This window comes from Petromyzon marinus, chromosome 47 (genome assembly GCF_048934315.1).
Source record: "Petromyzon marinus isolate PM22_M1 ecotype Great Lakes invasive population chromosome 47, UKy_Petmar_22M1.pri1.0, whole genome shotgun sequence".
NCBI lineage: Eukaryota > Metazoa > Chordata > Hyperoartia > Petromyzontiformes > Petromyzontidae > Petromyzon > Petromyzon marinus.
The window spans coordinates 2,237,385-2,258,262 of record NC_133713.1 but is presented as its reverse complement, the minus strand read 5'-3'; the positions used below and the strand labels follow the sequence as shown (position 1 = coordinate 2,258,262).

The following is a 20,878-nucleotide window of genomic DNA, read 5'->3' as shown; positions in this document are numbered from 1 at the left end:
CAGACCTGGTGATCAGTAGGTCCTGCGGGAGCAACGCCATGCTGAGCTGCTTACTGTGTAAGTGATGGCATTATATTTACATGAAGTTGTGTTGGCATTTAGGGGGACAGGGCAAGTTTTTTTTTAAACGGTCGGCCAAGATTAACCGATTGCATCGGAGTCTGCGAGCACCGCACGGGACGTCACCAGTGACGCCGCACATCGCCAGACCCCATCCGTGACTGCGGACGTGCCCCATGAATCTTATCTACGACATGACGGCGATGACGTGTGTGTGACGTCGTCGCATTACGTCACGGTGCCGCGCAGGACGTTTCCTTCCTTGACGTAGTCGGCATATTTGGGCGGAACCCCGCGCGGCCACTCCCGTAATCCGCGGTGCATGGCGGCAGAAGGGAAACGCTTTGGGCAGCGGTAGATGACGGCGGTTTGTAGCAGCCGCGGCTCACTTGGAGTTAGCTGCAGGGGAGGTGCGTTTTTTTGCTTTGTTTATGTTGTACAGACTTAACCGTGCTGATGTGACTTGCTCCATAGACATTTTTAGTCGATAATTTTTTTTGAAAAATATGCTAAAAACCTTTCACGTGATAGCCACGTGCGGCAGATTTGTGCAACGTAGTTCTCGGGGAAAAAATTGGGCAAACTTCGTCATCTGCAGATGTGCTGTGGATTACCGGGATCGCGCGGCTGATTCCTCCCCTAATCCGCCGCATACCACGTCGACACAATCTTTCTTCCGTGGATTATAGAACGAACCCCGGCAGTGCAGCACAGGTGACAGGGTTGGCGGTCTGGCGTGATGCTGGCCACCCCACCCCCTCATGTGCCATGCCGGCCTTCATAGGTACTGCTACTCGCTAACAGCCTATTCAGGCTATATGGGGGATCTTTGTTTTTCCTGTGTGCGTCTGCTCGCACAGTTTTATAATGAACCTCCTGGACTTTGACCCGTATCCAAACCCAGCCCCAGGGAACCCAGTGGCCTGTACTTGCTCAGCCTAAATAAATAAATAACGCAGGGGCCTGGGGGGAGGAAAGGCGGGGGGGGGGGAGGCAGGGTATGAGTGGGGGGGGGGGGTGACCGGGGGTAACTCCGTGTGATGCATACACACGCAGGCCAGAAGCCACAGCAGCGGCAGTGCAGGCAGAGCCATTGAGCAGTACGCAGGCGGTGAGGCAACAGCAACCCAGCCCCTGCCGGTCGCAGGGGGCCCAGGCTGCCGCCGGATATTGGACACGTGGGTGGGTGGGAGAAGTGGGGGGGGGGGGTGGCCGCTTAACTCACGGCCACTGGGGGGCCCATGCCGTGGGTTCCTGGATGGTGCGACACGGCTCTGCCACTGGCGAAAACCCGTGTCATTCGCCAGCGACCGCGGCGGTGCCTCCACTCGGCGTCGATTGTGCCAGGTGTCACGATTCGTGATAACGGCCAACATGGGGCGCCACGGTGGCGAGATGTTAACTCTACCTCGCCTGGTATACAGGAGGTGAGTGAGCAACGTTCATACAACAGGGGGCAGTAGGTGTCGTTAGCAGCACAGGGCAGTGCAGCCAAACACATTGGTATTCTGCACTTCGCCCAACCGCCACTGCCCAGCGTGGTGAAGTATGGTCAGATAACCCTCACTGCCCGCACGGCTTGCAGAGGCCCCTCATCCAGTAGTGGATTCAGCAGCGGATGGGGCGCCACGGTGTTTGAAATGATAACTCCCTCGCCTGGTATGCAGGAGGTCGTGGGTTCGATCCCAACCCTGACGCCTGCTGTATATTTGGAGTTTGCATGTCTCTTTCTCCCCATGGTGGCGTGGATTTTTCTCCGGGTGCTCTGTTTTTTCCCTCCACATTTAGAATGAACGTGCGTTTAAAGAATGTGGCTGCTATAAATGTCCACACGATAAGCCACTTCGTTGAGCTATGATATGTGGGAGAGAGAAGAGGAAAGAGAGAGAATGGGAAACTCAGAGGAAAAGGACGGAAAATGCAACGGGAGCAAAGGGTCTGGAGAGATGAGGAGAGGGAGGAGGAAGAGGCTACATCAGGACCTCGATGCTGCTGTACGGTGGAGCAGCGACGTCTCAGGGTTCAGAGTTGGGGTGGCCACACAGAAGCCACGTGCTTTACAGGAAGCTTTGGCTCATTGACATGCAGAGATTGAACTTGCAGCCGTTTTGACCAGTCGTCGGGCTTGTTTAACCAAGCTTCACCAAGCTGGCCCGTGGGTGGGTTGGCGATGGGAGCCGGGGAATTGAACTACCTCTGCAGGGGTTCGCAGCTGGGCTGTGCTCCTTGTTTGACTGGGGAGTGGATATCGCAGAGCAAGCTCCGAGAATTAGGGGCCCATCTGCAGTTAAGTGTGGATAATTATTGGAATCATTTTCTGAACATCCTGGTGACTCCCCTTCTACCCCGTGCTCTTGCGCACATAACAGGAGGGATTGATGTGCGGATAATTGGAAGATTTTGCGTATAATAGGAAGAGCGAGTATTGGGAGGAGTTTCACCCTGTATGAGTGCGTACGTGTGTGTCTGTCCTTGTATGTGCGGTGGTCTCGTCGTTAGCGCGCTGGATATCGAACCCACTGACCCGAGTTTTATTCCTGCTCATGGCCAACACCGGTGACGACTATCTGAGCCGGTCCTGGGCCTCCCCTAGATCTACTCGGCCTCAAATGAGTAGCAGTGTGTAAACACCGTCACTGGGGAGACAAATGCGGCCGGGCGTGGTGTTGGCCACCTACCCCCTAGTGTACCGTATTAAAGGCTATACGGGGGATCTTTGTTTATCCGTGTGGTGTGTGTGCATGGGTTTCTCATTCACGAGCCCCACTAAACCCCCCGCAACGTCTGCAGGCCGCCTCCCCCCCGTTCCTGACCGACGCACGTAGTTAGCGAGCGCCTATTGAGGCCGCGTGGAATACGCCGGTGGCCACCCCTCCTGCATACAGACGAATAACGACCCCCGTCCGTCCGCGCGCACTCACGCAACCCCACACGGCCATTGCGATTCCGCACAGCCGCCAGGGGCCGCGGGCCAATGCGGGCTCTGATTAAATGTAACTCTCGTCCCCGGCCCCCCGACCCCCTCCACCGTCCCTCACCACCGCCACCACTGCCGCCGTCCGCCGCCTTCCCACAAATCCCATCGGATCCCCCCCCCCCCCCAACTCGTGTAATGCGTGTCCACATCGCGTCCTGTGGCATTCATCATCATCCAGTGGGGGGTGGGGGTTGTAAGTGGTGGTGGGGGCGACACGGCAGAGCCCCCCCCCTCTCCCCACCCCCATTCGTGCCGGATGGCACCCATGCTGGTACCAGCGGAAGCTCAGCTGAGGCTGGAGGGCTTTAAAGGGCTTGAATGTGGGACGTTTGGTTCTTCCTGTCCTTGTCTTGATTGGACTTTCCCTCCGTTACCACTGACAGGTCACTTACCGGTCACTGACAGATCACTGACAGATCACTGACTTTTCACTGACATGTCAATAACTGGTCACTGACTGGTCACTGCCAGGTCACTGACATATCACTGACTGGTCACTGACTTGTCACTGACAGGTCAATGACTGGCCATTTACAGTTCACTGACTGGTCACTGACAGGTCACTGACATATCACTGACTGGTCACTGACTTGTCACTGACAGGCACTGCCAGGTCACTGACTGGCCATTTACAGTTCACTGACTGGTCACTGACAGGTCACTCACAGTTCACTGACTTGTCACTGACAGATCACTGACTGGTCACTGACTGGCCATTTACAGTTCACTGACTGGTAACTCACAGTTCACTGACTGGTCACTGACTGGTCACTGACATGTCAGTAACTGATCAATAACTGGTCACTGATTGGTCACTGACTGGTCACTGATAAGTCACTGACAGGTCATTGACAGGTCACTGACTGGTCACTGACTGGCCATTTACAGTTCACTGTCTGGTCACTGACAGGTCACTGACAGGTCACTGACAGGTCATGAGCCGTCAAGCCCCAGGACCTAGATGTCGCGCTTATGTAAAACGCCTTGGGTCAGCGGGTGCAATGTCGTGGGTAAAGAGAGTCCGCCACAGCCTCTGAGGCCAATGCCGATCTGAGTCCCCTCGAGATTTTTTGCAAGGAGCGCTCAGAATCACTCTCCGAAGGGGAGATCCCGCTCTGCCCCACACATTATTGTGCTGTACCGCTTTTCCAAAGTCTACACCGCCCTCCTTCACCGACCCGCGTTGACCGGCGCGATGAAGTACGGTCGAAAACAACCCCACGGCCCCCTACGGCCCAGGGAGGCCGTCGCTCATCCAGGTCATAGGAGGCCAGACCCAAGTCTGGCCTCCTATGACCTTTTGATAATTCTGTCAGTTCCGTTGTCAATGCCCGAGGCTCACAGAGCCAGACGAAGGCAGTGGCGGGATCCGTGCGGTGGGGTGTTTAATGCGCCAGTCTAGCCCTGCACGGGCTGGCTGGTGGCCACGCGAACGCTAATTCTGTGTAAATGTCAGTCTCTGCCGCGACACGAGAGGCATTAGAATTTCAAATGGGAACCTTTCCGTCAGACGTCAAAATTGGCGGTGTCCATGTGTGTGTGTTCGTGTGTGTCCATGCGTGTGTGTTTGTGCGTGTTTGTCCATGCGTGTGTGTTTGTGCGTGTGTGTCCATGCGTGTGTTTGTGCGTGCGTGTGTGTCCATGTGTGTGTGGGGAGCGATAGTGTAGCGGTTAGCGCGCTGCGCTATGAACCTGGCGACCCGGGTTCGATTCCCGCTCACGGCCAACACCAGTGACGATTATCTGAACCGGTCCCGGGCTTCCCCTAGGTCGACTCAGCCTAAAATGAGTACCTGGTGCGGTGTGTAAACATTGCCACTAGGGAGACAAAGGCGGTCGGGCGTGGTGCTGGCCACCCACCCCCTCGTGTACCGTTCAGGCCTTCATAGGTGCTCGCTAACAGCACTTGCCCCTACAGTCTAAGGCTATATGGGGGATCTTTCTTCTTTGTCCATGTGTGTGTTTGTGCGTGCGTGTGTGTCCATGTGTGTGTTTGTGCGTGCGTGTGTGTCCATGTGTGTGTGTCCATGTGTGTGTGTCCATGTGTGTGTGTCCGTGCGTGTGTGTGCGTGCGTGTGTGTGCGTGCGTGTGTGTGCGTACGTGTCTGTCCATGCGTGTGTGTGTGCGTGCGCATGTCAGGGTGAGTCATGAGCGTGTCGGAGTGTTGGTGTGGGGAGCGGTGGCGTAGCGGTTCATGTACTCCGCTATGAACCAAGTTCGATTCACCACTCACGGTTAATATTGGCGACAGAGATTATCTGAGCCAGTCCTGTACCATCTCTAGGCCGGCTCAGCCTAAATATAAGTACCTGCTGCGGTGTGCAAATATTGGCCCTGGGGGAGATAAAGGCGGCTGGGCGTGGTGCTGGCCACCCACCCCCTTCGTGTGCCGTGCCGGCCTTCGTAAGCGCTGCTGCTCGCTAACAGCACTTGCAACCCATCAGCCTGTTAAAGGCCACACACGGGGGATCTTCACCGCTATCGTAAATCATCGCGCTCTCTCCTGGCGGAACTCGGTTAACTGGAATGCATTGCCACGACTCGCTCCATTCAGCCCACCCCTCCTCCCCCACGACTCCCTCGCAGAGTGCCCCTGGGGCATTTCTCGAACCTCCCCCCGTGCAGACATCACTCGAGGCAACACTATATGCTCATCAATAATTATTGTAGTAATAATAATCTTAATTATACGTGCATGTGTGGTGGTGCTCGCTTTAACGCTAAGCGGATTTAAAGCGCATCTCATCTGAAACCATCCCGATGCCCTGCTACAATCTATAGCCTCGGTGCGGTGATTGCTGCTGTGTGGTCTGGCCTAGGGCACCCCCAGTGACAGCTGTCCCTGTGCGTGAGTCTGCCATGGGGGATGGGGGGGGGGGCCGTGAAATCTGGGAATTTGGCAAATTTTGACGCCACACACAAGTGGGTAGGTGGGTGTTTACACACCCCACCAGGTACTCATTTAAGGCTGAGTAGACCTAGAGAAAGCCCAGAACCGTTTCAGATAATTGTCACTGGTGTTGGCATTGGTGTAGTAATCAAACTCGGGTCGCCGAGTTCGTAGCTATATAATGCTCTACCGCTCCCCACTCACCTACTCACCCACTCCGATTATCACGGTGATCTACGTACGGTGCGAAAGAAGTTCAATATACATATACTCACCAACCCATTCACTCACCCATTCACCCACTCATCCACAAGAGTTGCCGCCTGTCACCCACCCACTTGGGTGGTACCGAGATCTGGCACTGGTATTGACTGTTGAACTTAATAAAGTGGACTGCACAGTTCTGGCGATAGCCCACAAGCTCACAGTGTCCGACTTCACTCTGTGGTGGAATAGGTGAGTACATTCTGGTTCCACATCCCTGCCAGAGTTAATACCAGTGACCAGTGGTATCTACGGTATAGAGGGCCTTTTCTGAAAACTAGGTCAATGCGGCCTTAGCAAGAGTGTCTGGTGCAGTGTGTGAGCACTCGTGCTGGGAAGACAAAGGTGGTTGGACGTGGTGCTGGCCACATCACCCCCCACCATTGTGTGCTGTGTCAGACTTATCATCATCATTAGCCTTTGTCTATCCACTGCTAGGTGAACGCATTAACACGTGCTTAGGTCTCTACGTGTGTAATTCACACGTGTCTGTCCGTCATGCTCTGGATTCCCCCGGGCGGCACGTTGGCGTAAGAAGCCAATGCACCACACTCTCTTGCTGGGAACACTCCCGGCAAAAACTGTGTCCAAACGTTTGGGAATGTACAAAGCTAATTTGAGCGCCTCAGCGTCGCTCCGTTGTAACTGACGAGCGTGCGCTGCTGAAGCGGGCCAAGCAAAGTGAAATTTGGTTGGGTCCAGATTCGGCGGGAGAAGCGGCATCGCGCCAGCTGCCATTGCACCCGCAGCGGTTGTGGGCGTGGTTGCGATCATCATGCAGTCACGGTTGTGGTTAGAATGCTTTTGCAATTATGGATATATAATGCGGTTATGGTTTGAATGTGCTTGTGGTTGTAATGTGGTTATGGTTGTGGCTTTAGAATGGGAGTCGATATTTAGAATGTGCTCATAGTTGTGATTACTCGCTCATAGTTGTGGTTATAATGTAGTAGGGTTGTGGTTATAATGTAGTTGGAGTTACAATATGACAATGGTTAAAATGTGGTTAGCATGCAGTTATGATTGTGTGCTCATGGTTATGGTTAGAATGTGATTACGGTTGTGGATATAATGTCGTGGTTGTGGTGGCTGTGGTGATTATATTGCTTTGGTTGTGGTTATATTGCGGTGATTATAGTTGTGGTTATGTGGTGATTATCCTTAGAATGTGGTGGTTGTGGTTACGTGGTAATGGTTGTGGTTATGTCGTGTGTATGTTGTAGTTATGTTTGGTTTTAGTTGTGCTTATAATGCGGCTGTTATGTTTATAGTTACGTGATTCTAGTTGTGGTTATAATGGTTGTGGTTATATTGTGTCTTCAGCTGTGGTCGGAACACAGTTGTACAGTTGTTAATATTTATGCACGTGGTGTTGATGATTGTAACGTTGTTAATGTAAAATCGTTTCATAGTGTGGGTGCTGATGTGTTGTCGATTGCAAAGTCAGCCAGCGAGTGTCATTGGAAAATGAAGAGGAAGAAATCCATAGCGCTTGCAATTCACCAAAGTGATTTCCAGCGCAAATGGCAGCGCAAGCAATGCACAAAGCTGATTCGGGAGTGTTCGCATCGTTGCTGAGCATGGGCCCAATTGGCCCCACACGTCCGATGGCCAGCAACAAACGGCACTAATTAAGGTAGTAACATATACGTTTCTGGAATTGAGCGAGGCTATTATAAGAGATTGGGGGGGAAGATGATGGTGGTGATGATGGGAGGATGGGGATTCCACAGTGGAGCGGTGCGAGGGAAGAAGCAGAAAGAGAAGTGAGGTGACCTGCAGTGTGGTGAGTGGATGGGTGAGCGTGTGGGTGAGAGTGAGGGTGAGCGGTAGTGCAGCAGTTAGTGCGTTGCGCTTCTGATCCAAGCCACCCGGAGTTTGATTCCCGCTCACGGCCAACACCACGTGACGGTTATCTGATCCAGTCCTGGGCCTCCCCTCGGTCGATTCAGCCTCAAGAGTTTAATCATCGCCACTCAGGTGGCGAAGGCGGTCAGACGTGGTGCTGGCCACTTGTGTGCCGTGCTAGCCATCATAGGTTCAGGCTATACGGGTGATCTTGATTTTAAGCTTTCGGGACATAGGTATGAAAATAAAACAAAAAATAATATATCACGACGTTTCAATCGCAAGACAAGCAGTCGTCCTCAGGCGGACAGAGCAGTTACAACAAGAGGTTATTTATGTGGCGATGGGCAAGCAAGCGGGGTCTGAGCTGGAAAGGAATTCCATCCCCGGACGCAAGCACGTCAGTTGTGTTAATGGGGTAGATTAAGAAAAAAGAGATTAGGGAGAGAGATTAGCATGAAATGAGCTTCCATCGCGCATAAGAGTATCATCCCCGCATATGCGCACAACAGCAGTGTTAATGGGAGATTAGCACTATGTTAATAGGAGAGATTAGGCAGGGAGATTAGGGGGATTAGTAAGTTAATGTCATATCTATGTGTAACACAAGCTGCGGCGCTGACAACTGCGCTGTGAGAGGCAAGCGCGTCCACGCAAGGGAACCACCGCAATGGTGGTGGCGTCAGTGAGACACAAAGCCCATCACACAGCCAGAACCATCGGTACATCGAGGCTAAGGGAACAGAGTTGGCCATGTTAGTGAGACCCCAGCCCGTTAATGCAGAGGCACCTAACAGGGTAATGCAACTCAAAGTCAGAGATAACAGCCAAATGGCAGGGAAGAATGGAAGCACCAAGACAATTTACGACTTTGCTTTGTTATTAACGTCCTTCCAATGATTGCTCAGCTTATACCCATCTTCTCGGTTGAAATTGTCTCAGTGTGTATATATCTGGATAGCTTCATGGATACTTCTTTGATAGTAGCCCGAAGGTTTGCAGAGTACCTTGGTCTCGGTTAAAACAATATCGTGCGAACCCACTGCATTATAACAATGATCAGCCACTGCAGAGGTATTGGTTCTGCCGTGTTTCAAATCTGCCTTCTTAATGATGGCAGTTTTAATAAAATCAACAAAGATCCTACCAACCGCCTGGCTACTAAAAACAACATCACTAATTCGACTTCTCTAATCGAATTGAAAAAGCAGCTCTCTCGAAAACCTTTGGCTGCTAGACCACCCAGATTTTATGGTCTTCCAAAAATCCATAAAGAAGGTACTCTACTCCATCCTATCGTTTCTACCATCAACTCAGCTACCTACAAACTGGCCCAATTTCTGTCTAAAACCCTGCTTCCATTCACGGGCAAGACCACCTCAGCAGTACTTAATTCAGCTCACTTGGTTTCTCTAATCAAGGACATTTCACTGTCTCCATATTATTTGCTTGTCAGCTTCGATGTAGCATATCTGTTCACCAACGTACCTGTACCTGACACCATAGCAATCACTGAATACTTGGTCCAACAGGGACTGAATCCCGATGTACCAACTTTGGTGAGGCACTGCCTTACCACCACATACTTTATCTGGAATGGTACATTCTACAAACAAAATGAAGGTACCCCTATGGGTTCTCCCTTATCACCGGTGGTAGCGAATCTTTTCATGGATAAATTTGAAACAGATGCCATCTTGACATCCACGCTACGTCCTTCCCTGTAGAAGAGATACGTAGATGACACTTTCATCATCTGGCCACATGGCCAGCCAGCACTGAACCATTTTTTCAACCACATCAATTCCATAAACCCATCCATCAAATTCACCATGGAAGTGTAAAATGATGGCAAGCTACAGTGAGGGAAAAAAGTATTTGATCCCCTGCTGATTTTGTACGTTTGCCCACTGACAAAGAAATGATCAGTCTATAATTTTAATGTAGGTTTATTTGAACAGTGAGAGACAGAATAACAACAAAAAAATCCGGAAAAACGCATGTCAAAAATGTTATAAATTGATTGGCATTTAATGAGGGAAATAAGTATTTGACCTCCTCTCAATCAGAAAGATTTCTGGCTCCCAGGTGTCTTTTATACAGGTAATGAGCTGAGATTAGGAGCACACTCTTAAAGGGAGTGCTCCTAATCTCAGCTTGTTACCTGTATAAAAGACACCTGTCCACAGAAGCAATCAATCAATCAGATTCCAAACTCTCCACCATGGCCAAGACCAAAGAGCTCTCCAAGGATGTCAGGGACAAGATTGTAGACCTACACAAGGCTGGAATGGGCTACAAGACCATTGCCAAGCAGCTTGGTGAGAAGGTGACAACAGTTGGTGTGATTATTCGTAAATGGAAGAAACAAAAAAGAACTGTCAATCTCCCTCGGCCTGGGGCTCCATGCAAGATCTCACCTCGTGGAGTTGCAATGATCATGAGAACGGTGAGGAATCAGCCCAGAACAACACGGGAGGATCTTGTCAATGATCTCAAGGCAGCTGGGACCATAGTCACCAAGAAAACAATTGGTAACACACTATGCCGTGAAGGACTGAAATCCTGCAGCGCCCGCGAGGTCCCCTACTCAAGAAAGCACATATACATGCCCGTCTGAAGTTTGCCAATGAACATCTGAATGATTCAGAGGGCAACTTGGTGAAAGTGTTGTGGTCAGATGAGACCAAAATGGAGCTCTTTGGCATCAACTCAACTCGCCGTGTTTGGAGGAGGAGGAATGCTGCCTATGACCCCAAGAACACCAGCCCCACTGTCAAACATGGAGGTGGAAACATTATGCTTTGGGGGTGTTTTTCTGCTAAGGGGACAGGACAACTTCACCGCATCAAAGGGACGATGGACAGGGCCATGTACCGTCAAATCTTGGGTGAGAACCTCCTTCCCTCTGCCAGGGCATTGAAAATGGGTCGTGGATGGGTATTCCAGCATGACAATGACCCAAAACACACGGCCAAGGCAGCAAAGGAGTGGCTCAAGAAGAAGCACATTAAGGTCCTGGAGTGGCCTAGCCAGTCTCCAGACCTTAATCCCATAGAAAATCTGTGGAAGGAGCTGAAGGTTCGAGTTGCCAAACGTCAGCCTTGAAACCTTAATGACTTGGAGAAGATCTTCAAAGAGGAGTGGGACAAAATCCCTCCTGAGATGTGTGCAAACCTGGTGGCCAACTACAAGAAAGGTCTGACCTCTGTGATTGCCAACAAGGCTTTTGCCATCAAGTACTAAGTCATGTTTTGCAGAGGGGTCCAATACTTATTTCCCTCATTAAAATGCAAATCAATTTATAACATTTTTGACATGCGTTTTTCTGGATGTTTTTGTTGTTATTCTGTCTCTCACTGTTTAAATAAACCTACCATTAAAATTATAGACTGATCATTTTTTTGTCAGTGGCCAAACGTACAAAATCAGCAGGGGATCAAATACTTTTTTCCCTCACTGTACCATTCCTGGATGTTTTGATCGAGAAGAGGCCTGATGGGTCGTTGGGACATTCCGTCTACAGGAAAACCACCCATACGGATTCCTATCTAAAGCCTGATTTCCACCACCATCCGGCCCAGAAAAACTCCCCCATCAAAACACTACACCATAGGGCCCGCTACATCTCCGACCTGCGCCATCTAGCCAGTGAACTGGAGCACGTACACCAAGCCCTCAATATGAATGGATACTCAGACCGCACAATCCGCAAAGCTGTAGCCCCAATCATGGGGAGACAACCATGTGAGGACCCAATCAAAACTATCACCTTGCATTACATAGCAGGTGTTACCAACAAGATTTCCAAAATCTTAAGCAAACAAGATCCAGGTCCAATTCAATACAGTACACAAAATCTGTGATTTGATCCCATTTGTGAAGGATGTCATTCCTGTCATGCAATACCCTGGTGTCTACAAACTAAGTTGTGTCTGCAGAAACGAAACGACATGTCTTGGACCGTGTTCACGAACACAAGGCAGATTTGAAACACGGCAGAACTAATTCCTTTGCAGTGGCTGATCATTGTTATAACGCAGTGGGCTCGCACGATATTGTTTTTTCTGAGAACAAGGTACTCTGCAAACCTTCGGGCTACTATCAAAGATTTGTCGATGAAGTCATCCAGATATATAAACACAGAGACAATTTCAACCGAGAAGATGGGTATAAGCTGAGCAATCATTGGAAGGACGTTATTAACAAAGCAAAGTCGGAAATTGCTGTGGTGCTTCTATTCTTCGCTGCCATGTGGCTGTTATCTCCGACTCTCTGAGTTGCATTGTCCTGTTAGGGGCTTCTGCATTAACGGGCTGGGGTCTCACTAACATGGCCACCTCTGTTCCCTTAGCCTCGATGTACCAATGGTTCTGGCTGTGTGATGGGCTGTGTGTCTCACTGGCGCGACCACCGATGCGGTGGTTCTCTTGCGTCGACGCGCTTGCCTCACAGCGCCGTTGGCAGCGCCGCAGCTTGTGTTACACATAGACATACCATTAACTTACTAATCCCCCTAATCTCCCTGCCTAATCTCTCCCATTAACATAGTGCTAATCTCCCATTAACACTGCTGTTGTGCGCATATGCGGGGATGATACTCTAATGCGGCGACGGAAGCTCATTTCATGCTAATCTCTCTCCCTAATCTCTCTTTCCCTAATCTCCCCCATTAACACAACTGACGTGCTTGCTTACGGGGATGGCATTCCTTTCCAGCTCAGACCCCGCTTGCTTGCCCATCACCACATAAATAACCTCTTCTTGTAACAGCTCTCTCGCTGGTTCAGCAGTTCCACTGATGGATTATTTTTTCTGTGTGAGGATGACCGCTTGCGTTGCGATCGAAACGTCGTGATATATTATTTTATTTTTATTTTTTATACTTGCGTGACTTTACCAAAAGAACCAAAGAGTATGCGGGTGATTTTGTCTTTGTGTGGGTTTGGAGTGGGTGGGTTCGTGAGTGTGTGGTTAAGTGAGTGAGTGGGTGAGTGCACGTGCACTCAGTGTTACTGGCGAGCGGTCGTCTCTCGTCACCTTCCCTCACCATTTTCCTTCCCCTCCCCTCCCCCATGCTCACCTTACCCCCCCCCCCCCCCACCCATCTCTGTGGTTGCGCAGGACCCGGGTGACCGCAAGCCGCGACACTGGGAGTCGAGACGTTCATCATCGTGCCTGGAACTGAACCAAAAACATTCGAGAGGCGTCCCGGATCTCTTGCGCCGCTGTGGGGACACGCGACCGGGCAGGCTCGGGTGGTCGCCCGCTGGCGTCTGCAGCCTCACGAGGCCGCCACAGGCTTCACTCGGCGGCGACGCCGGCGAGCCGGGGTGGGGCGGCGGGGAAGGGCTCTTCGTGTCGCCGCTCGTGACGGCCAGGAGATCGTCCCGATAAGTCGTCCGATACTCCTGTGACCGCCAAACGGGGCGTGCGCGTGAGCGCCAGAGCGGACGCGAGCGCTTTGTTGCGGACCGCACGCTTGCAACGCGCTCGTTCTCGCTTCGGCGCGAAGGCAATTTAACCAAATTGCAGCAGCTTTATCCTCAAAGCAAAGTATAATCACATTCGAACCAAATTAAATTTTATTGACCAAATTCTCGTCCTATTTATTTGAACGAATCTCATAATCTGACCACATATATAGATATTATGTTATTTTAATTTGAACGTGAACACTGTGAATTGTAGTACCGTTTCATCGAACCTGATCTCCACAAAAAATACCAAACCGAACCTCGCCAAACCTCACGCAGCTCAATCCCATCGAACCTAACCTCCTCAAAAACCCAACGTTCGACCGATCCCACCGTCTCCCCGCCCCGGTGTCGCTCCAACAAAGAGTCGGCCCGGCAGCCTCTCCGCATCGCTCCTCATCCTCCTCCTGCACGATGCCTCCCCCGTCTCTTACGCCGCCGCCGTTGCTGCCGCTGCTGCCCCTGCTGCCGCTGCTGCTGCTCCTGCTGCTGTGCGCATCGCCGTGCCCGGCATCCCAGCAGCAGCACGACGACCGCGAGCTGTTCGCGGTGACGCGCGCCGGCCGCGTCATGGGCCGCCGCGCGCCCGTCCTCACCGGCTCCGTCGTAGTCTTCTCGGGCATCCCCTACGGTGAACCCCCGGAGGGCGAGCGCCGCTTCCTGCCCCCGGAGCCGCGCAAGCCTTGGCCCGGCACCCTGCGCGCCACGCAGCCGCCCCACTCGTGCTTCCAGTACGTGGACATGGCCTTCCCGGGCTTCTGGGGCACCGAGATGTGGAACGCCAACACGCCCATGAGCGAGGACTGCCTGATGCTCACCATCTGGGTGCCCTCGCCGCGCCCACGCAACGCCAGCGTCATGGTGTGGATCTACGGCGGCGGCTTCTTCTACGGCACCTTGTCGCTAGACGTCTACGATGGCAAGTACCTGGCCTACAGCGAGGGTGTCGTGGTGGTCTCCATGAACTACCGCGTGGGCGCCCTCGGCTTCTTGGCTCTGCCCGGCAGTGCCGAGGCGCCGGGCAACGCGGGCCTCTTCGACCAGCAACTGGCGCTGCGCTGGGTGCACGAGAACGCGGAGGCGTTCGGCGGCAACCCGGCGTCGGTGACGGTGTTCGGCGAGAGCGCCGGCGCCGCATCCGTGGGGCTGCACATGCTGTCGCCGCGGAGCCGGCGCTACGTGACGCGCGCCATCCTGCAGAGCGGCGCGCCCAACGCGCCCTGGGTGACGATCAGCGACGAGGAGGCGCGCCGGAGGACGCGGGTGCTCGCCGCCGCCCTCTCCTGCCCCACGGGGGACGACGCGGAGCTGGTGCGCTGCCTGCACGCGTGCCCACCGCAGCAGGTGGGGGCAGGGGCGGGGGGTGGGGGGGGGCGGTTCAGCGTTTGTGGGGAGCTGGTTTGTATGGTCGCTGGAGATACGCTCCGGATATATGTGAACTCTGTCCTAGTTCTGGCCACCGACGATGCTGGATGTGTCATTACCAGCGAAACGTCAATTGTAAATGTTGTGGTGGCAGCATTACACGTTGACATCATTATTAAGATTTGGAGATATTGTGGGTTTACTCTCCAACACACCGGTGTGTTGAAGTAGTAACTAATTGTTCACGTGACAAGCCTTACTCATTGGCTGTGTCGGGTGGTGGTGTAACGACATTTCATATTTACGTTATGATGAAAACCATAAACGTCACGATTGATTTTTCTTTTTTTTCTTTAAATAATATTTAAATAGGAGCCCAGTACAGAGCGCAAACTGCGACGTAGGGAGGCGGTTGTACAGAAACTCTGCGGACACAAGTCGTGAACCCCCCCTCCCCATGCACCCAAGTTTTGAGAAGGGACTGGAGTGGTCGCAGTGCCCCACCGAGTGGGTGAAGCAACGCACCAAGATACCTGGCACGAGGCACGGACCGTGGGAGGGGTGGCGAGGTGTGGGGAGGTGTGGGGGTTGCAAAAACTGTGCAGACTAACGGCCCGGGTCCCAAAGATGGTGGAGGAGAACTGGGCTCAATGCCCCACAAACAAAGACAAAGATCTCCCGTATAGGCTGAACAGGCTGTTGGAGCAAGTGCTGTTAGCGAACTCCTATAAAGGCTGGCACACGGGGGGGTGGGTGGTCAACAACATGCCTGGCCGTCATTTCCTCCCGACCGGTGATGTTTACACACCACACCAGGTACTCATTTGAGGCCCAGGACCAGTTCAGATTATCGTCACTGGTGTTGGCCGTGAGCGGAAATTGAACTCGGGTCACCCCACACACACACACGTGGGGACTACGAGCAAGAGACTGTTGGAGCACAGTGCTCAGGGGGAGTGGTAGTGTAGGGGTTAGCGCTACGCTGCGCTACAAACCCGGCAACCCGAGTTCGACTCCCGCTCACACCAGTGACGATTATCTGAACCGGTCCTGGTCCTCCTCTAGGCCGATTCAGCCTTTTATAAGTACTTGGTGTGGTGTGTAAACATCAAGGGGAGAGGGACACAGGTAGGCGGGAACCAACACGCGCCGAGTGAACTTATCGTCGACAAAAGTCCCACGGGGCTGTGATTGACTACACAGCAATCCCTCGCCAACCGCGGGGGTGAGGTTTACTGAAAACCCCGGTGACTCGTGAGGAACTGCTCTCCTGTCTATCCCCATAGGGGGAGGGGGGTGGCGAGGGGTGCACTTTATTGTACTCCCCTCATGTGGCAGGGGCGGGGAGACCAGGCTTCATCCTAGCCAGATCTCTTTCAGGTGGAGCCTGAGACTCTTTCCTCGTCTCGTGTGAGTTCTCAGCCCGACTAACGAAATGGATTCAATTTTTTTTAAACTCATGCTGGCTGGTTGGCTCGAGCGTGCTTCGCTCTCATTGGCCAAGCAAATGCCAAAAACAGCAGTGACTGCTGGGTGCGTTTCCATCTTCTCGTAAGAGCTTTGTATAATTTTTGGGATTTTCTTCGTTATTTATTTTTGAGTAAAAAAGTTTTCTCAAGGACAAAGAGCGGCGATAACGAATCGGCGTTCTGCGGGGTAGCGCTAAGCGAGGTCCATCTGCAATCTTAGATCTTTTTACGTCGCCTTCATGCCCTCTACTTTCTCAGTCGTTGCAGTCTCTCCCTCTCTGTTCCTCCTTCTCCTTGTGCTCAATCCACGCTGTCGCTCTCTCTCTCTCTTCTTGCCCATCCCACTTCACTGGAACAAACTTCCCCTCCACATTAAACAGTCGCCTTCGCTCACTAGTTTCCGCTCCTCACTCAATACTCACTTCTTGTTCCCGAGATCACCCCACGATCCCCTTAATCTCTCCCTCATAACCACCACCGTTACTTTTCCCTCTTTATATTCCCTTTCCCCATTAATTCAATCCATTCATCATCGTTTACAGTCATCAACTTTGCTTTCACTGAATTCACACATCACAGATTTGCCTCCATCACCTCCTCGCGTCTATTTCATTCACCTCATCTCCACCATTACATTAATATGTTACATTATTAATTATCTGTTAGGTGCCTTGGTTAATGTACTATATAAATGCAGTTGAGATAAGATAAGAGCATCCACATTTGAATCAGTCACTGGTGGTCTCATGTGCACAGTCGGCGCTGGGGTCACCCCCCATCCTATCATGCTGTAATGCGTGTGACAACACAGAATAAGCCCCGTGTACAGATACGGAGAGCGTGCGTGCAGTGTGTTGTTATTCTGGCAAAGCGGCGATCGCACAATGGGTGGATGGCTGTTCATCACCACTCACAAAACAGAATAATTAATCTTGCAGGAGAATCCAATTACTCTATTTGAGGAGGGTACCGCTAAATGAGATTTTTTTTTAAGATGTTGTTTTCAGCCAATTAATGGGTTTGAAACCAGAGCACCCAGAGAGAGCCCACGCCTTGTGCGAGGGAGCAACGCTCTTATCCCACACAGAAGCGACAGATGATATGAGTCCACACTTTGCTGTACTGCCTGGGGGCGAGCTAGGGTATGGCTCCTCGACGCCCACGGGAAGGGAGATTCACAACCATCTGTGTGTGATCCACCAACCCTAGCCACTGCCTCCACAGACGCGATCGGCTCTGCCACTGGTGGTGGAACATTCTAGTGAAGCAATTGACATGATACCTACATGGCGATCTGACCAACAATAAATCAACTCGCACAGCTGGTTGCGCTTTGTCAACAAAGGGGGCGTCGTGTAAAAATGTAGTCGTTATTCTCGTTAATGGACAACGCCGAACCCCGTGGCACAGATCATCGACAACGAATGGAGCGTGATCGGTGTGACGAGCGTCTTCCGCTTCCCGTTCGTGCCGGTGGTGGACGGCGACTTCATCGCCGAGGCGCCGTCCACGCTGGTCGACCGCGGCGCCTTCAACCACACGGACCTGCTGGTGGGCGTCAACCTCAACGAGGGCTCCTTCTTCCTCGTCTACGACGTGCCAGGCTTCAGCAAGGACGCCGACAGCCTGATCACACGCGAGCAGTTCCTGCAGGCGGTCGACATATGCCTGCCGTACATCAGCGACCTGGGCCGCGACGCCGCCGTGCTGCAGTACACGGACTGGAACGACGAGCACGACCGCGTGAAGAACCGCGACGCGCTCGACGCCATGGTGGGCGACCTGAACGTGGTGTGCCCCGTGCAGGAGGCCGCCCGGATCCACGCGGCCCGTGGCGGCACCGTCTACGTGTACCGCTTCGAGCACCGCGCCTCCAACATGGCGTGGCCCGAGTGGATGGGCGTCCTGCACGGCTACGAGATCGAGTTCGTGTTTGGCCTGCCCGTCGACCAGGGCCTCAACTACACGGCCGACGAGCTTGCGCTCAGCCGAAACATCATGCGCTACTGGGCCAACTTCGCCAAGACCGGGTGAGACGCGTGGGGTGTGCGGGTGGAATGGAGTAGTGGCGCGCCGTGGTGGCTAGGAGATGGTAACTACCTCGCCTGGTATGCAGGAGGTTGTGAGTTCAATCCGGACCTTGACGCCTGCTGTATATTTGGAGTTTGCATGTTCTCCCCGTGGTCATGTGGATTTTTCTCTAGATCCTCCGGTTTTTCCCTCCACATTTAGAATCAACATCACGCGTTTAGACTATTTGACTGCTATTTTAAATGTCCACGTGATGGATCAGCCACTTTCGTCGAGCAAGCATTTGTTGGCTGGGTCGCATTCTGAAACAGATCAGTGGACCTTACTTGGTAAAATAAAAAAAAAAAATTGTTTTAGTTTTTAAATAGGGGGGGGGGGGGGCAGGCGATGCATGAGAGGTTTTGCGGGTGACTTTGCGGCTCGTAATGCGTGGTGCGTGCGCTCGCGCTACCAATTGTCCAAGCTCTGCGGTTCCCTACATATTAAATATATTAGCAGCCAATTACTGAGTGTTTATACACGTGGGAGGAAATACGCATCCGAGGGGGCAACACTTACATAATGAACAAATTATATTCCTATTCCACAGTTTTCTGTAACCACCTTCTGACGAGCCATGGTATGGCTCCTCATTGACGCTCGCATGGAGGGGAGTTTCTTAACGTCTGTGTGCGATCCACCAACCCCTCACTGCTGCTGCTGCCTCCACAGGAGCTGGATTCGAGGCAACCACACGTGCAGCAACATAGCCACCAGCACTGCTGCCCGGCTGTGTTAACTCAATTCTTCCCATCTCGTTTAGATATGACGTACGAGTGAAAATGCACGCGTCCACACGCTTGAAACGGCGCATCCTGTTGTCAACCAGATTCAGAACCCAATGCGTCAAACAGACGCAGATGAATTTAACACGTAGGCTTGCGCAACCAATATTATTCATGGTAACCAAAAGTATTTTCGTGCTAGATCGCGTAAATGTCAAACGTGTCGTAAAAGCCGCCTCCACCCGAACACAGCCAATGAGTGAGGTTTGTCACGTTAACAAAATGTGCCGATTGGTTACTAGTTCAGCACACCGGTGTGTTGGAGAGCAAACCCACAACATTGACAATTTGAGTGAATGCTGTTTCGCCGGTGATTACAACAACCAGCATCGTCAGGTGATTGCCAGAATCGTATTTCCGGCCTTAAACAGTGAGGTGATGCCATCGCTGTTCACCCACAAGCGCAAAGATCCCAGTGAGGGGTGGGGGGGGGGGGTTAATGCTTCACATTTGGTCCAATTTATTACGCCAACCTGTAAATATGCAATACATGCTACCGGTTGGGTTATGCACAGTTCATCAGCGTAACACACAACCGGCACACAGCGATCGTCAAAACATCCCCCGCGTCTCTCGGTGCGTGTGCCTGCCCTCCCCCCCTCCCCCCACCGCGCCCCCCAGGAATCCGGCTGGACTGGGGGGCACGGAGTGGCCCAACTTCTCCGCGGAGAACCCCCAGTTCATGGCCCTGGGGGGGTTCTCCGCGCGCGTGCAGACGGGGCTCCGCTCGCAGCAGTGCGCCTTCTGGAACCGCTTCATGCCCAAGCTGATGCAGAGCACCGGTGCGGACACGTGCGTGTGTGCATATGTGTGTGTCAGTTTAACACGTAGGCTTTCGCGACCAATATTATTCATAATAAAGGTTTTTGGGTTAGATCGCGTATGTGTGAGAGTTAGTGTGCTATGAATCCAGCGGCTCGAGTTCGATTCCCGCTCACGGACAACACCAGTGACGATTGTCTGAACTGGTCCTGGGCCTCCCCTAGGTCGACTCAGCCTCAAATGAGTACCTGGTGCGGTGTGTAAAATCATCGCCACTGGGGAGACAAAGGTGGCCGAGCGTGGTACTGGCCACCCACCCCCTCGTGTGCCATTCCAGCCTTCATAGGTACTCGCTAACAGCACTTGCCCCAACAGTATGTTAAGGCTATACGGGGGATCTTTGTATTTTTGTGTGTGTGTGTGTGTGAGGGAAGTGGTAGTGTAGCGGTTAGCGTGCTGTGCTACGAATCCGGTGACACCAATTCGATTCTCCTCACGGCCAATAGTAGTAACGATTATCTGAACTGGTCCTGGTCCTGTCCTCAAATGAGCGCCTGTAAACATGGTGACTCAGGAGAAAAAGGCTATTGCCAGGCGTGGTGTTGGCCACCCACCCCCTCGTGTGCTGTTCCGGCCCTCATAGGTGCTCGCTAACAGCACTTGCCACAACAGTCTGTTTAGGCTTTACGGTGGATAATTGTATTTGTACATGAGTGTGGGGAGTGGTAGCGCTTTTGGTTAGCACTCTGCGCTACGAACCCGGCAACTTGAGTTCGATTCCCGCTCACGGCCAATACCAGTGACGATTATCTGAACCAGTCTTGGGCCTCCTGTAGGTGCTACTCGCCGAACAGCACTTGTCCAACAGTCCGTCAAAGGCTACGCGGGGTGTGGGAGGGGACCTTTGCCT

At 52.4% G+C, this 20,878-nt stretch overlaps 1 protein-coding gene across 2 annotated transcripts in view; it reads left to right on the top strand.

Annotated features, from left to right (window-relative positions):
* ACHE (acetylcholinesterase (Yt blood group)) overlaps nucleotides 1-20,878 on the top strand; it is a 59,112-nt gene that overhangs the window by 34,761 nt on the left and 3,473 nt on the right. The window contains exons 1-4 of one of the 2 annotated variants that reach the window (XM_076074286.1): nucleotides 1,301-1,487; nucleotides 13,165-14,861; nucleotides 17,762-18,381; nucleotides 19,828-19,988. In XM_076074286.1, coding sequence (XP_075930401.1) covers nucleotides 13,932-14,861; nucleotides 17,762-18,381; nucleotides 19,828-19,988 — 1,711 coding nt within the window. In that variant the 5' untranslated portion in view covers nucleotides 1,301-1,487; nucleotides 13,165-13,931. Of the gene's footprint in view, nucleotides 1-1,300; nucleotides 1,488-13,164; nucleotides 14,862-17,761; nucleotides 18,382-19,827; nucleotides 19,989-20,878 lie in introns of those variants that run through there. The other variant, XM_032972205.2, reaches the window with a different exon arrangement.